This window comes from Lepisma saccharinum, chromosome 22 (assembly GCF_977018435.1).
Source record: "Lepisma saccharinum chromosome 22, izLepSacc3.1, whole genome shotgun sequence".
In the NCBI taxonomy this organism is placed as follows: Eukaryota; Metazoa; Arthropoda; class Insecta; order Zygentoma; family Lepismatidae; genus Lepisma; species Lepisma saccharinum.
The window spans coordinates 19,012,888-19,031,305 of NC_139250.1; the positions used below are offsets into that span (position 1 = coordinate 19,012,888).

Genomic DNA, 18,418 nt, shown 5'->3' on the forward strand with positions numbered 1-18,418 from the left:
ATTTCTAAATTTACTCGAAAATTTTATATATTTCATATGCCCTTGTGTTGTAAAGTGAAATGTTCTTTTTGAAAGTAGTAAACCACTGCAGCACCACATTATGAACCATTTGTGTTCATCAAGCAACATTTAGCATTTTATATCAGTACTTGGTCGATATCGGCAAAAATTTCACTTTGGTCCATCCCCCTTATATAGACTATGTAAAAGACAGTATAAGCTATGCACAGATAACTTGCAGACATCATTTATTGTTTAACTCTCCTGGAAATTGAAAGACAAGAAAAATTATTCTACGATCAAAAGGGTGAAGGTTAAACTTAACCAGCTAGGAATGTAGTAACATTATTACTTTTGTAACAATTTTCTGATGTGCTCACCTGCTTTCCACAAAAGATTTCTTTGTTCGTGGTTTAAATTGAAGGCCTTAGCAAATCTGTGGGACTGTAAAAGGCAATCTGTTAAGAGAAGCAGATGCTCCGAGTTGAGATTTGGATACATGCCCTGCTCCTCCCGTTGCTGTCCAGAATTCCCTGCTTCTGCATGCAACAAGTCAGCCTGTTTGGGTACAAAAACATTACTCATTGAAAACTTAAAAAAAAAAAAAAAAAAAAAACAGAATAAATAAGTATTGCACACTAGATTAAGGATTCAACTATGCAAGAAATAGTCTCGCAACCAGTAGCAGCGATTGGGTTTCAAAACTGGGGGGCAAGGAGGGTTTACTTTTTCTTGTTGACAAGGCTTAGAATTAAGTGGCCATAGGTCAGGTGCAAAAAAGTGGGGGGTAACTGCACTCTTTGAGGCCCCAAATTGCTGCCATTGCTCATAAATAGGACCACGAAAATTTCGTTTTTGACGAAAAAACGGAATTTGAAAAAACACATTGTAGTGTTAATTTTTTATGTTTTTGAAAGGTGAGAGATGCATTTTGTTACCATGTTTTGTCACGAAATAATGCGAAATGAACTGCAAAAAGCGAAATTAACTCTTAAACACGAAATTTTGGATTTATTTACCGACGCGGTACCTTCTGAGGTCTGAATTATCCTGAGAGTTATGCAATTCCCGGAAAATTGATTAATTCTGCTGTTAATATTGGAGAAACAAAAATTGACTCCTTTACACAGAAATAAACTTAATACTCGGATAACTACATAAATGGGCTATTAGAAGTGAAATGTTAATTCTGTGGAATAAGTGTAGTTTTTAAATCAAATTTAGGATTATATTCACAATTTTAAAACCAAAATGTCTTTTCATATACCACTTTTGATCCAATTTTTCACCGCTATAACACCGATATTTTATTTCATTTACCGCTTTTGAACCCAAAATTGACTCAGTTTTTATACCAAAATTTTGCTTTTTTATTTACCAAAAATATGTGCCTCTACTCATAAAGTAGAAAGATTATTGTCTTATATGCACTTATGAATGATTTTCTTCTTAAAGTCTAAAGAAAAATCCACGACAGTCTTTTCATTTTTTACTTTTGTCAGTGGCATGTGATCTAGAACATAAATATGCCATACAAATTTATGTTTGTGTATTATAAATATCCTCCATGATTTAAGCATTAGAGAAGCAGTAACTCATATTAACCCAGCCAAGTTTGCATTCAGGTAGGCACAAAAGGTAAAGTTCCCCTTGCATACAGCACCATACTATGAAGGCACATTTAGGGGATGTGTGTGTTGGATGTGATGTGATGAGAAGCATGCTCTGGTCACCTTTACCCTCCAGATACCCATTTATTTAAGGCTAGATTAACCCCAGTGTCATCCTATTCAGACAAGGCTGGAAGAATTCTGAATTTAGATCACCTACCACGAGAATCAAACTCTGGTCTCCTGAGTGGCAGTCAGATGCCTACCGACTAGCCCACCGTGGCTCCAATTTTGCATTCAGATCTGTGTAAAATTTTTCAGAAGTTTTGTAACAGTTTCCACCTCAGATACAAACCGTTATGGAATACCATATCCAAAATCCAATAAAATTAGAACATAGGAACAGCATCTCCCCCTTAAATGAGCTTCAAAATGGCAGAATAACTGTTCCCTAAAAATACGAAAAACGACCAGTACATCCCTTCCCGTAATCCCCAAGCCAACAAGGAAAAGTAAATAAATAAATTAGGGATGGGACCGATTAATCGGTACTCTATGCGTATCGGCCGATATGGGCATATCGGTGTATATCGGTGTATCAGTTTATCAGTAAAATTACCGATTATTTTACCGATCCGATATCAATAAATATCTGAAATTTAGAGCAAAATTCTTCCATTTTGTTGTAATTTTTATGGATAATCTCCATGCTCTACTTTCTAAAAAAGTAAATGTCTAAATATACATTTCTTTTTCACTGCGGTCACCTTGAAACACACATTTATTAAGGAGGTCAATGAACCTTTCAGGTTCTTCAAGGACAATTTCTAATTTTATATCGGTATTGGCCAAAATTTCATATCGGCCCATCCCTAAAATAAATGCTCATTTATCCTTCCCGACATGCTATTTTGTGTTGTATTTACGGATACATTAAATGTGAATACTATGAGGGCTAGTCAAAAAAAAAAGTGAGAATGATTTTTTTTTATATCACACAGTGAACATGCAGCGGTGAAACAAATTTGCACGAGAAGAACGTATCTCGTAGAATCGGCAGATAAAATTGCAAGCGCGTATGCATATGCGCCTGTCAACACTGCACAAACAAAACACGAATGGTCAGAAGTCGCATACAGAAAATAGAGTCAGTTCGTGAAGAGCAGTATGCAGCTTTGAATTTTTTCATCCGTCTGCAGAAATCCAGATACGAAATATTGCAGCAGGCATACGACAAAGATGTCCTTCCACAATCAACAGCATTTCGGTGGATCAAACAGTTTAAGCAGGGTGGTCCGGGCACTCCGGCCATCGCAGTGAATGAGATAGATCATGGTTAACACAGCTGCTGTCATTGTTCAGGAACATCGCCGAATAACAATAGATGAACTGGCGGACATGTTACATATTTCCCATGATAGTGTGTTCACCCTTCTGCACGATCGCTTGCACATGAGACACGGATGTGCAAGATGGGTGCTGAGATTGCTAACGTCTGAACAGAAGCAGGTGAGAGTCGAGGTGTGTCAGGAGCTTCAGCATCTAGTAGCAGAGCATGGCGAGGCCTACCTGAATTCCATCATAACTGGTGACGAGTTGGCTTCACCATTACGATCCCGAAAGCAAACAGGCAAGCACAGTGTGGAAATCACCCGGTTCTCCGACGCCAAAGAAAGCCAACGCTGTTCCGTCGGTGAATAAGGTAATGGTGATTTCCTTCTTCGATTACCGTGGAATGGTCTACCACCATGAAGTGCCCTGCATACCATGATTACTGGGCAGTATTACGTGACAGTTTTGAAGATGTTCAGTCAAAAATGCCCTGAGCTGAATCCATCTGGTTGGCGCCTATGTCAGGATAATGCACGCCCTCACGTTTCCAACGTTGTTGTCCAATATCTGGTTCGATAAAACATTGAATGTGTCCTGCACCCTCCATACAGCCCAGATCTTGCTCTGTGACTTTTTTTTTTCGTCTGAAATCGGAGCTGCGGGGCAAGCATTTTGATTCATCAAAGGCCGTTCTGAAGAAGGCGGAGGCAGTTCTGAAGATGATGTCAAAAGCAAGTCTTTCAGGACTGGCAGACACGTTGGGACAAGTGTATACAACTCGATGGCGACTACTTCAAAAAAGACCATATCAACCTGGACCCTGCCTAATGTATTTCATAAGTACAAAATTCATTCTCATTCTTTTATGACTAGCCCTCGTACAACTTAAACAATATGTACCGAATTAAATAATGTTTCTCACAAACCTGTGCAAGTGCCAGATTCTCAGCATCCTCCTTCCTAGATGTGGCAGGATAGAAAACAATGTTGTCTATTGTCTGTATCAATTCTAACTGGACAACACACTTTATGAGAAGACCCGTAAATAGCTTGTAGTCTTGGCCTATTTGCTGCTGAAATAGTAAATACAAATGTGATTCAGTACGATAGCACAACCTGTTCATTATTACTAACTAAATTCTACCTAAATTAGACAAATTCTAGGACTGAGCTGATATCTACCGGCATCAGATATTAACAGTTGTAGTTCAATCACTGATAGCAGCCAATCCTTATCTGAACCTGTTAAAATGGGGCCTAAATATCATGGGTATTATACACAATGCGTAAATTCATGATTCTGGAAAGAAATGGAAGATATTAAATGTGATTTTACTTTCCAGTAACTGAAATGCAAATAGCTTTTGAACATTACTTGAAATTGTATCTGTTAATATTTTATTCTTTGGGCATTTGTTACTGTTTATTTGTTGCAAGAGAAACATTCTTCATAACTCTTGAAAAAAGATGCACGTGAAATTGGGTTCAAATGTTGATTATTAAAGATTTAGTCATTACAAGGAAAAGGTACAGTGGAACCTTGATTTTACGTTCCTGCATTATACATACAAATTTGATGGTCCCAACAAAGCAAAATGTTATAAAATTTTCCTCCATTTTACATTTTCCAGCTTTTTAAGTTCTTTCATCTTTGCCCTCCCAAAAATGTAACATCGAGGTTCCACTGTATAGGTTTAATTATTGCTACTATGGATGGTACTACACAGACAATCTGCAAGCATTAGAAATTTATTTTGCCCAAGTCAGGCCATTGTATTTTTGTAGGAAATCAATATCAGACCAATGTATTTTTGTAGGAAAACAATATCAGACCATTGTATTTTTGTAGGAAATCAATACCAGACCATTGTATTTTTGTAGGAAAACAATATCAGACATTGTATTTTTGTAGGAAAACAATATCAGACCATTGTATTTTTGTAGGAAAACAATATCAGACCATTGTATTTTTGTAGGAAAACAATATCAGACCATTGTATTTTTGTAGGAAATCAATATCAGACCATTGAATTTTTGTAGGAAAACAATATCAGACCATTGTATTTTCGTAGGAAAACCAATATCAGACCATTGTATTTTTGTAGAAAACCAATATCAGACCATTCAATTTTTGTAGGAAAACAATATCAGACAATTGCATTTTTGTAGGAAAACAATATCAGACAATTGCATTTTTGTAGGAAAACAATATACGTAAGATCATTGTATTTTTTGTAGGAAAACAATATCAGACCATTGTATTTTTGTAGGAAAACAATATCAGACCATTGTATTTTTGTAGGAAAACAATATCAGACCATTGTATTTTTGTAGGAAAACAATATAAGACCATTGTATTTTTGTAGGAAAACAATATAAGACCATTGTATTTTTGTAGGAAAACAATATAAGACAATTGCATTTTTGTAGGAAAACAATATAAGACCATTGTATTTTTGTAGGGAAACAATATCAGACCATTGTATTTTTGTAGGAAAACAATATTCGACCATTGTATTTTTGTAAGAAAGCAATATCAAATTAGAAAAGTTGTACACCAAATTACATGGTAATTCATCGACATATCATGCTGCTAAATTTCCAATGCTTTTCACACTGTTCATGGATGAAATCTAACATAAAAGTGAACAACACATTATATTTTACCTTCTGTATAACAACTTAATTGAACATTACTTATACATGGATCAAACACACACACTTGTTTCTACCACCTGTGGCTAATTGCAAACAAAGTAGACAAATGACTAAACAAAACTCATTCAAACCTGGAACCTTAGGTGGTGATATTTTGAATCAACTACTCAACATGCTTGACCACCAAGGCAATAAACCAAACACACAATAATGTTTGTCTGTGAATAATTACATATGCAATGAAATGGTCATACACTTTTTTTTTAAAAAAAAAACAACTGTTACTGCCATCATCATCATACATCTACTACATCATTTACCTTTCCCTTGCTTGTCCTGAAATCTTCAGAGGAAATACTATTTGCACTGTGAACACTGTATGAACTGTTGGTTCTCTTCAGAATTCCTTGCAACCCTGGATGACTGGTATCTCCTATATCATTCTATATATAAAAAAAAAATACACGTAAGCAGAACCGTAACAAGATGTGGGTTAAGGTGGCACTGACGGAGGAAATACTGTAGTTGTTGAAGCAGTTATAAATATTCAATAGAGGAAGAAAATTGTAAAAACAAAATTCCCAGACTTTTCCAGGTTTACCAGACCAAGAATCAAAAATTTTCTAGACTAAGCCATTAGGGCAATTCATATATTTAAACATGTGTGTAAAAAGGTAACTATGATTTAGCCAACAGAAAAACAAACTTGAATCACATGGGTGAGCTTTTACATAATACTTGCCATGTATTGACTAATGGTAAAACAAGAATTCCTTTCTATAAAGTCATGACAACTACAGCATTAAATAATATGTAATTATAGTAAAATCTAATAATAAAGTAAAGTAGTCCCCTGTGCTTTGCACCATGTCATGAAGCCATATTTAAAACTACATGTATTAATTCTAATATCAACTGAACAACCCAAAAATTGAAACAAGAAAATGGTATATGGCATTAGGCACTAACTATAGTAGATTCCTACTTGAAAATAGCTCAAAACATGATTACTTTTCCTAGAACATTCAATATCTACTGGAACTACTGGTAATATTTAGAATACCAAACTGATGTGCAGTTTGTCCACAACAAATTTAAAATGCCTTTCTTGTCCTTTTCTTATTTGTTCTAAAACCTACTTTTAGTGTACTTCCACAAAAGTATTGACCTTGTCCAGAAACCCAGTAAATTTCCTTGACATCTCCATGATTTCCAGGTTTTCGAAACTGGTAGACACTCCGATTTCTGATTTATTTGCATTGAATTCGGTAGGTTTTAGGAACATGGAAACAAGCTTACTCATTCAACAATTTTGGGGATTAAAATTTTAGTTCTCATATTGATTAAATAAGAACTGGGTTAACACTGATATATCTCTATCAGTCATCATTAGTGGTACTGGAAAATAGATGTTCCTGGCCTCTTGAGTACAGGGGTGGGAACTAGACAACAGGTCAAAATCACAGACTTACCTGACTAAAACAACAGAAAAACTTACTAATTTAATTACAGCCTATCGGTACATTTTAGAAAAGGGACTGGAATTTGACTTTAAAAATATACAGGGTGATTCATAATTCCCTCCGGGGTTTCAAATCCTTATAATACAAGAAATATATCTCATACAGCAAAACGTTGTGTATCAGTACATAAAGAATCTCTCCACATGTTTTCACTCGTAATAGGCCTCCATCATGGAAATGGATATTTAGCTGCTAGGTGGCAGCATATTGAAGTTAATGTAAACATGGCACCCACTGATGAACAAAAAGTGTTCAACATCTTAGAATTTGCTAAATATGAGTCAATTGTGGTGGTACAACAGAGATTTTGTATGAAATATTGAACAGAAGCACCTACCGACAAACACAACTACAAGAATCATGCATGCAGTTGCTGGTATTGATCGTGATATGATGGGACGTGTGTGGCAGGAACTTGATTTCAGGATTGATGTTTGCCATGTCACCAGGGGTGCACATATCAAGCACCTGTAAGGTACATACCAAACTTAGAGAGATTTTTTATGTACTGATCTGCATCTTTTTGCTGTATATGTTATAGTTCTTATAGTAAAAACATTCAAATCCCCGGATGATATAAGCATAGAATGTACATACACATCCAACATCCCCAAGTCAGTCACGGCATACCTTCTTGGTTGACCACACACGGCATGAAATGCTAACATTGTTATTACTACTATAATGTTCAGTTATAGGTATCTGCAGAATTTACACCACATGCAGTCATTTCACTAAGTAGCCGAGTCCAGTTTTGGCATGTAGTTACTTACATCATGTGGATTCTTCATGAGTTAAGATAAGAATAGTCAAAGTTTAAAACATGGGAAGGTAAGTTTGGTTAAAAAGATTAAAACTGAAGGTAAAAGGCAATGCAGTGTGTTCTGTCATTGCTTCCTACTCCATCAAAGGCTGGTAAGCCGCATGATGTAGCGAGAGCTTGTATAAAAAGTAAGTGCATACCAGAACTGGAACTTCAGGTACTTATTACAATGTCTATTTCAGAATTACATACCTCCTAACTCTCAATATTATGAAATACAAACCTGGTGCGAAGGACTATAGTCTCCATCACTCTCCTTGTAACTGCTTTCAATATACTCATCCTTCTGATCAGGTTTCCACGTGAGTAGAGCATGAGGTATGGTAGAGTTAAAGATATCAAGCATACACTGGCAGGTTTTATCCCACGTTTTTGTTGTGAATTTCATTCCGTTTGAAATGACTAGATTCTCCAAGCAGTTTGTTCCTGATCGAGCCAGCTGTTCATTATCTGAAAGAGTGAGAAAACGTTGATTATATTTGGTCGTTTTTACATCAATTTTCTGTTACTTTTGGTTAATCGCGATAATGAGGATGAGTGATGATTACATAGAATACAGTTGTGATAGAGTTTTATCTACCTAAGTCTAATCTTTATTTCTCTTTCTGTTGACATTGTAAGCAGGTTGTTCCATAAAAATGAAACTACTTTGGTGGAGAACACTTAACACACTTGGCATTAGAAAAAGTAATGAGATTCAGTAATATTTAATATGAATGAGGGACGAGACACATGAATCAGCACTCTATTGGTATAAACTGATATAGGCATAATTTTTCACATAACTCTTCAGTGTGTTATTATAACAATATTAATTCTGCATAGAATATTAAAAATTCTGTGTTAGCTGTGAAAATATATTAACTGCTCATCAACTATGCAGTACTTGCAACCATTCATAGATTAGATGATTATTACTAGAGGCATGTATGTTTCGTTTTTGACGGAAACACTAAATGTGAAAAAAAAAACAAAAAAAAAAACTGTAATGTTCATTTTTCATGTCTTTCTGATGGGTGTGAGGTATATTTCCGTACCATATTTTGTCACGAAACTCGAAAATGCGAAATACACTCTTAAACATGAAATTCAGAGTTAATTTACTGACACAACAGTTTCTGTAGTCTGAATAATGCAAATCACAGATTATTGATTAATTCTGCTGTAAATACTTGAGAAGAAAAAATGGACTACTTTTCACAAGAATAAACTTAATACTCTGACAACTACATAAATATGCTACTAGAATGGAAAAGTCAATTTTGCGTAATAAGTGCAGTTTTTTAGTTTCAAATTTAGGGTCTTACTAGCATTATAACAACAAAATGCCATTTTATGTACTGCTTTTGATTCTGAAATGTGCCCAGTTTCTGTACTGAAATCTTGAGATCTTTTATTCACCACAAATATATGGCTCTAATCATTACATATATTTTTGCAGATAACATTGAAATGAAATCATTTTACACAAAGGAAACTAATTCTCAACTTTGTTTTAAAAAAATTGAACACTAAAATTACCAGTTACAAGGAGGAATGCACAAAATGACCATAACATACTATTTGCCAAGTTAAAAAAAAATGCAAAACTATACCAACAAACCAATGACATATGATATATTTACCTTGTTGGACACACCAGTGAAGTTGCGTATACAGATCTTCTAGTAGCAATGGACCTAACATGTCAAAATATTGTGTAAATACATCTACTATGGCATAGAGTGCATGATTACAGGTCGTGGTCATCCATTCTGCTTTCTAGAAATACAAAATTGTTCTGTGGTTAGTATCCGTATTATGTATATTTTAAGTTTACACATTTGCATGTGCATTACTTCATTTATAACAAATAAGCAAAGCATATATACACACATATACAAAACATTTAAAAATTGTCTGGAGTTATCTTAAAATGAATTTTGCACAATTTTGGTCTCCTTATTTACAAATAATGTTTCTTATTTGTACTGCTGTCCTGCACCTTGGCCATGTGGTCTAAGGAAGGCATCAAGCTTTGGGCTCCAGCTGTGGGATGTGCACAGGTTCGAGTCTCCTGGGGGAATTGTAATAACACTTCTCCTGAGATTTTGGCCTTTGTATGGGAGCGGTGGCCACCCACCATCGTGAGGAAATTGGGGAGCTACAAATGAGTAGCATACCCTGATCATGGAAACCTTCAACAACGACTGTGTGTTCGTCACCCTGTAACTGGTTGAATGATCACCCACCTTGGCAGTGAGGCCAGCAGTCGGTAGATAGGCCCTGACCCCCATGGGCTGTTGTGCCACAGGTTATATTGTTATTAATATTTATATGTATTGGTAAGTTTAATGTGATGGGGAGATAACAAGACATTGGATGGAAAGAAGTGCTCATGGGAAAAAAAAAGTCTGCTTAATTAAGTTCAGTCATTTGGGATTGGTCCTATGTTTTAAAATTAGTGCACAATATACCTCCACTAGAAATTAAATAAAGAACCCATCAATTAGGTGCCCACAGTAGTCACAACAACATCGGTAAAGTTCAAAATTGTCCATGGTATTCAGTAGAGATACAATCACAGTATTTTACCTCTGGTAATTGAGGCAAGCCATGAGAAAATTCAGTCAGGATTTCCCACTGAGGGATATCAACAAGCAGTCTCGTAAATGCAACAACTTCACCACTTGAACTCATTCAGTGCAATATTACAGTAGCTTTTCTGCACAAGCATTGCAAGACTCGATGACATTCCTGAACTCTGGATAACTATTGTCAAGTATCAGTAATTAAATTGCAACTACATGACTTTCTGCTACTGATAACAATGGCATTGGCAATATCATCTCAGTCCTAATAGTATTAAAATGTAATAATTTTGCACTAATTATGTATTACTTATACAGATAACAGATTAGTGAAGTTATCAGTAATTTTACCTGCAAACTGATATGCCACATCAGCTGATACAGAGGACCAATTAATTTCCCACATCCCTAATTTGAACACAATTTTGCCATGAAATAAATTATTGACGTTCTGATATTTTACATGCCTCAGAAATGGTACCTCTCAATTAATTTGGACAGATACCACCAGAACTCTAATACATAGATGCAAGGGAAAAGGATCGAAAAATAATGCAAAATTTTAAAACCCTCTTACCACTAAGAATAAAATCTAAAACAAAAGAACCATTGTGATGCATAGCTGTACGCACTGTGAAAGAGTGAGACAAAGGTTAAATTACATAAGAATGTTCTGGCATGATGCAATCATATAGAATTTATTTTGCAAACTTGGAAACTTAATACATAAAGATGCAAGTGTGAAGTTTCATTCCACGTTAGAATCCTCCTCGAAACATTTCTATAACAGGATTAAAGAAAATGTTAAAATGGATAATTGTTGGTTATTATCCAAATGCACACATATAGATTGATAATAACAGAATAGCAGAACAGGAAAGGCAACTGTTATTCACTAGGAGAAGTTAGAGTGCCAGTGGTTAGAGCACTAGATACTATAGTTAGAGATGGCGTTATCTAAATTATGAGATAATAAGAAACCATTTAACAGAACATATTTCAAAGCACTATGCCATCAAAAATGTGCTCTAGAATTATTTTGCAAAATGTGAGACACACATATCCCAACTTGTTTGAACCAACATTAGTCCATCGGGAGATGAAAAGAAGTAATTTTAAAGAAACATTACACATTAATTGGAAACACTGTCAAGTTCTGCTCAAAACAAACTAAACATCAGCAAAACAGTTATTAATAAATATCACCAAATCATGAGAAATATATACATTTAATAAAAACATACTGTACAAAATTTCCCACACTTCTTTTCAAACCAAAACTCAATGCCTGTCTTCCACAACTGTACCAAACCTACTTCAGAAAAGCATGCAAAATGTTTACATTCAGCACATTAAACATGCAGCCTGTTACACTGAAAGGTAAATTTTGTGGCAAGAGTACCCAACATTACTGGAAACCAGAAGAGCATGCTCACACAACTACTGCAACAGCTATTAAGAGACAGTATTACTAGAATTTTTTAAAAATTAATACGATAGCTTCTGCAAGATATAATCAACATTAATAGCACAAATTCCTTGATTAACACAGGGAGCATCAATAAATATTTCAATCTATTTCTTACGGGGAATGGAAGTATTCTCCACTGTAACTTCGTGATCTCAGACGGGAATATTTGCATTGAGGTTTCTGATTAAACAGCTCTGTGCCTTGCCCAGCCTCTTGTCAACTGTACCTAGGGGAAAGGGGGGGCCCATGTGTCCAGGTGGATATGACATCCCCGTTCCATGACAAAAATTTGTTTTAAGTCCACTTCAAGCTCAAATATGGGACTGGACCTACAGTTTGACGTGGTTTATGAACCACTGGGCATTGGACTTTTAAAAAATGAAAACAAAAATTGTAAAAGACAATAAAAAATATAAATGTTTGGAAGGAAAATTGAGTGGTCAAAATCCAAAAATTACCTGAAAAGAAATGCTTTTTTAAAATTTTCTTTTATATTAAAAAAATTTCAACAATCGTAATATTTTCTTCAATAGTATCTATTGTGGTAATTTCCTAAGAAATTCCAGTGTCTCATTTACATATCCCAATGCTACAACTTATTTCTAGGATTTTTTTTTGTAGGCGAGTATTCCTTTTCTAGTATTACATAATACATTATTTTTTATGACAACGATTTTCAACATTACTTTGCATGATTGTAGTCATCATACTGGAAAACTTTGTGTAAAATTTCCATTTTTCTTATTTTTCTAACTGCACTTGTCAGAAGGGAAATATCAAAATTCAACTTCTCATGTCCGTCCCCTAAAACCAAGGATCAAAATTTTCCGTAATTACGTAAAATTTACGAACACAGTTTTTTTCTCTTTTTTTCTTCCAAGCTGCGGAATGTGCATTACATATCCTCATAGAGTAGTATTTTGTTATGCTTTCCTCTAAATTTGGTCCATACAGCATCCATAGGGTCGACGTTAGAAGTGAAATTCCAGACATTGTCCCAAAGCTGGCAACACTGCCACCTTATGTAATGCTATTATTTATTTAATCAAGAAGTATCAGTCTGATTTCGACGAAACTTTGCACGGTTGAAGGAATGTACCACCGCTACAAACTACATTTTCTTATTCACTTCGGTCTATTGAAGGAGGCACAGGGGCATGCTGTATGATAATTTTAACCCTAATTAGCCCTATCTGTAAGAAAGAAAGCGAGATCATTATTTTCTAATTCACTATCTCCTATGTGTAAATGGCCTAAATGATTTTAAGGGTACTAGTCAGCAAATGAAAAGTGTGTCCTGCTTATCTGTCTGTCAATCCACGTATCCGTCTGCGTCACCTATCGATATCTCCAAAATTACAAGAGCGATAGATGGTGGACATGGACAGAGACCTACCAAATAGCCCAAAGCAACAAAATTCAACTCTACCAGTCAGTTTGGCTTTTGAGAGGCAACAGTTGATCAAAAGTGGCCTGTTGATATCTTGGAAACATGTGGAGATGCCAAAATTCTCCACAAATGACGATCAAGCAAATACTAGTGCAATGCGATATAAATTATTTTGATTGGCACATCCATCTGGCTGTGGGGTCCAACATCTGATGCTTTAATGCTTCAATATCTCCGAAATTCAAACTCTAAATATTAAACTTGGTGGATTGAAAGAGTTCTAAATGCTCTATATGATGAGATCCTCACCTTCTCAATTGGCTTAGATACAAACATGTAATTTGGTTCTTCCATGTGTAAAGTATCAATATCTCTCTCAAAAATTATCCTGATTGGTTTGTTGATGTGACAGCTCATGTCATCAATGGAATCTTTTGATATCTGTTGATTGCATGGAAGCTACCCACATACAAAGATTTAATTTCTTGAACAGAAATAAAACAAAGTCCCAGTATAGTATGATTTTATTATCTGGATCAAGTTTTGGTTCATGGGAGCAAAAATTAACAAGTCACGTTACAAAATTTTCGGAAGAAATAAAATTACACATCTATTTGGAGTAAAATGTCGATAAGATACAAGCTATAAGATTTGTCTGATTGGCTATTTAGAAAACTATAAATGCTAGGACCCGGGAGGACCCCTAGAATCATAGCATTCTGTGCTAAACACTTTGCCATGTCGGTGGTTGGCAATTAGCAGCTACGAGGGTCACTATTTATATTTTGAGCCTTGGCAACACTGATTGAAGTTAGGTGCATTTTTAGTTTGCATAGAATCGTCTGGCATTATTGACCATAACGTACTTCAAATGTTTTGTCAATAGCTTGATTTGTGTTGTTTATGTTGCCTTGGAGATTGCGCGACAACAATAAAATGGAATTAAGTCGTGAACATTTTCGTGCGATGATTTTTTACGATTTTCGACGTGGATTATCAAGACAAGATTGCATCAATCAACTTACTTCCACATTTGGCGATGAAGCCCCATCCTTTACCACTGTGAAATGCTGGTATAACGAATTTAATCGTGGCCGCCATTCGCTCACCGACGAGATTCGCGAAGGTCGTCCAAAATCAGTTGTTGTTCAAGAAAACATTGATGCTGTGCAAAACCTAATACTGCAAGATCGTCATGTGACATACTGTGAGTTTGAGGCAACCATAGGCATTAGTTCCACCAGCATATATAAAATATTACATGATCATTTAGCTGTAGAAAGGTATGTTCTCGTTGGATCCCACACAATTTGACAAAAACTCAAAAAGACGATCGCGTCAATTGGTGCAAACAAATGCTCAATAAATACAATCGTGGTCCTTCAAAAGACGTATATAAGATTGTAACAGGTGACGAATCATGGATATATGCATATGAGCCGGAACGTAAACAGCAGTCGACTGTATGGGTGTTTCAAGATGAACCCAATCCAACAAAAGTTGTTTGCGCTCGAAGCACATCGAAACAAATGGTTGCCTGTTTTTTCGGGAAAACTGGTCATGTGGCAACTGTGCCTTTAGAGGAACGTAGAACGGTCAACTCTGAATGGTACACAACAATTTGTTTGCCAGAGGTCTTCGGTCAAATACGGAAAACAAACAAACGCCGTCGGATCATTCTTCATCAAGACAATGCCAGCTGTCACACATCTCGTCTAACAACCAACTTTATGAACAGTCAAAAAATCGAATTAATGGGTCATCCGCCGTACAGTCCTGATTTGACACCCAATGACTTCTTCTTGTTCCCGAATGTCAAGAATAAATTGCGTGGACAACGATTTTCGTCGGCGGAAGACGCCGTTGATGCGTTCAAAAACCATCATGGAGGTGTCTCAAGAAGATTGGAAAAACTGCTTTGACAAATGGTTCGAACGAATGCAAAAGTGTATTGACCATAAAGGAGAATACTTTGAAAAACAATAAAGCAGTTTTCAATGCCAAATTCCTGTTTTTTCATTGTTAGGCTCAAAATATAAATAGTGACCCACATATGGAGCAAGTGGTGGTTGCATAGTAAATGCATTTCAAACTTGCTTAGTTATGAAAACTGTCCTTTTTAAGTTGTTTTGTTTTGAATAATTTATTGGTTTCCAAGAAACCAGTTTTCATGAAAACTGGAATTGTCAAAAAATTCAGCAGTACTAGTATGTAATATTCAAAGTTGTTTCCATGCAAAATTTTGTTAGTTTCAATTCCACCTAAATGCTCAATGCGCTTATTACAGCGCAATTTAATATCAACATCTAGCATGCCCCAAAAGAAGTCCATTCAGGGGGTCATAATGTAGTACCAACATTATCAGTGCACAAATCCAACCATACACACATACACCATACAAATTCCCATACACATACAAAAAATCTACAGTGCTTGTGTGCAAAATATATACATACACTTGCTACTCAGCTGCCAAGATCTACCTGAAAACGATTTCAACTAACCTCTGAAAGTCGTTCTGGTAGGTCCGCACAATGCTGTGCAAAAGAAAAAGTGATGATAAATAAAAAAACGCTAAAGTGCTGTAATAAAAAATACTAAAGTTTTAATAAAAATCATTTGCTGAGGAGCTAAAGGAACAAACTGCAAAAGAAATACAAATCTAACCTAAACATTGATATTTGCTAAAATATACTCTGACATTACATGCTGGACAAAAGATGTTGTTACCTGTTGTTGAAGACAAAATTAAATATACACAACCAGGGTTTGCATTTTTGTGTAACCACAATATGCTCCGTGGGTACTACCCAGAGAGCATTTGTATATCCAGAATTTTTTTCTTTTTTTAATTTTACTTAACTCATTTAGGGAATATTTAAGGTTTATGCTTTGGAAAATGAAGCAGATTAATACATTCTAAGGCTGATTCCTGTTTTTGATTGATGAAGCAGATTAATATATTGAAAGGCTGTTTTCTGCTTTTGATTGATGAAGAAGATTAATACATTGAAAGGCTGTTTTCTGCTTTTGATTGATGAACCAGATTAATACATTGAAAGGCTGTTTTCTGCTTTTGATTGATGAAGCAGATTAATACATTGAAAGGCTGTTTTCTGCTTTTGATTGATGAACCAGATTCATACATTGAAAGGCTGTTTTCTGCTTTTGATTGATGAAGCAGATTAATACATTGAAAGGCTGTTTTCTGTTTTTGATTAATGAAGCAGATTAATACATTGAAAGGCTGTTTTCTGCTTTTGATTGATGAACCAGATTAATACATTGAAAGGCTATTTTCTGCTTTTGATTGATGAAGCAGATTAATACATTGAAAGGCTGTTTTCTGCTTTTGATTGATGAAGCAGATTAATACATTGAAAGGCTGTTTTCTGTTTTTGATTAATGAAGCAGATTAATACATTGAAAGGCTGTTTTCTGTATTTGATTGATGAAGAAGATTAATACAATCAAATGCTGTTTTCTGTTTTTGATTAATGAAGCAGATTAATACATTGAAAGGCTGCTTTCTGTTTTTGATTGATGAAGCAGATTAATACATTGAAAGGCTGTTTTCTGTATTTGATTGATGAAGAAGATTAATACAATCAAAGGCTGTTTTCTGTTTTTGATTAATGAAGCAGATTAATACATTGAAAGGCTGCTTTCTGTATTTGATTGATGAAGCATATTAATACATTGAAAGGTTGTTTTCTGTATTTGATTGATGAAGCTGTTTACTACTTTTGATTGATGAAGCAGATTAATACATTGAAAGGCTGTTTTCTGCTTTTGATTAATGAAGCAGATTAATACATTGAAAGGCTGTTTTCTGCTTTTGATTGATGAACCAGATTAATACATTGAAATGCTGTTTTCTGCTTTTTGATTGATGAAGCAGATTAATACAATGAAAGGCCATTTTCTGTTTTTTATTAATGAAGCAGATTAATATATTGAAAGGCTGTTTTCTGTATTTGATTGATGAAGCAGATTAATACAATGAAAGGCCATTTTCTGTTTTTTATTAATGAAGCAGATTAATATATTGAAAGGCTGTTTTCTGTATTTGATTGATGATGCAGATTAATACAATCAAAGGCTATTTTCTGTTTTTGATTAATGAAGCAGATTAATACATTGAAAGGCTGTTTTCTGTATTTGATTGATGAAGCAGATTAATACATTGAAAGGCTGTTTTCTGTATTTGATTGATGAAGCAGATTAATACATTGAAAGGCTGCTTTCTGTATTTGATTGATGAAGCAGATTAATACATTGAAAGGCTGTTTTCTGTATTTGATTGATGAAGCAGATTAATACATTGAAAGGCTGTTTTCTGTATTTGATTGATGAAGCAGATTAATACATTGAAAGGCTGTTTTCTGTATTTGATTGATGAAGCAGATTAATACATTGAAAGGCTGTTTTCTGTATTTGATTGATGAAGCAGATTAATACATTGAAAGGCTGTTTTCTGTATTTGATCGATGAAGCAGGTTAATACATTGAAAGGCTGTTTTTTGTATTTGATTGATGAAGCAGGTTAATACATTGAAAGGCTGTTTTTTTTGTATTTGATTGATGAAGCTGTTATCTACTTTTGATTGATGAAGCAGATTAATACATTGAAAGGCTGTTTTCTGTTTTTGATTGATGAAGCAGATTAATACATTGAAAGGCTGTTTTCTGTCTTTCATTAATGAAGCAGATTAATACATTAAAAGGTTGTTTTCTGTATTTGATTGATGAAGCAGATTAATACATTGAAAGGCTGTTTTCTGTATTTGATTGATGAAGCAGATTAATACATTAAAAGGTTGTTTTCTGTATTTGATTGATGAAGCAGATTAATACATTAAAAAGCTGTTTTCTGTATTTGATTGATGAAGCAGATTAATACATTGAAAGGCAATTTTCTGTTTTTGATTGATGAAGCAGATTAATACACTGAAATTTTGTTTTCTGTATTTGATTGATGAAGCATATTAATACATTGAAAGGTTGTTTTCTGTATTTGATTAATATATTGAAAGGCTGT

At 34.8% G+C, this 18,418-nt stretch overlaps 1 protein-coding gene across 2 annotated transcripts in view; it reads right to left on the reverse strand.

Moving 5' to 3' along the window:
* Sec71 (ADP ribosylation factor guanine nucleotide exchange factor Sec71) overlaps positions 1 to 18,418 on the reverse strand; it is a 115,262-nt gene that overhangs the window by 6,894 nt on the left and 89,950 nt on the right. The window contains exons 23-28 of one of the 2 annotated variants that reach the window (XM_083143739.1): positions 15,882 to 15,914; positions 9,572 to 9,707; positions 8,170 to 8,396; positions 5,921 to 6,043; positions 3,869 to 4,015; positions 381 to 558 (exon numbers count right to left, since the gene is read on the reverse strand). In XM_083143739.1, coding sequence (XP_082999865.1) covers positions 381 to 558; positions 3,869 to 4,015; positions 5,921 to 6,043; positions 8,170 to 8,396; positions 9,572 to 9,707; positions 15,882 to 15,914 — 844 coding nt within the window. The remainder of the gene's footprint in view (positions 1 to 380; positions 559 to 3,868; positions 4,016 to 5,920; positions 6,044 to 8,169; positions 8,397 to 9,571; positions 9,708 to 15,881; positions 15,915 to 18,418) is intronic. The other variant, XM_083143740.1, reaches the window with a different exon arrangement.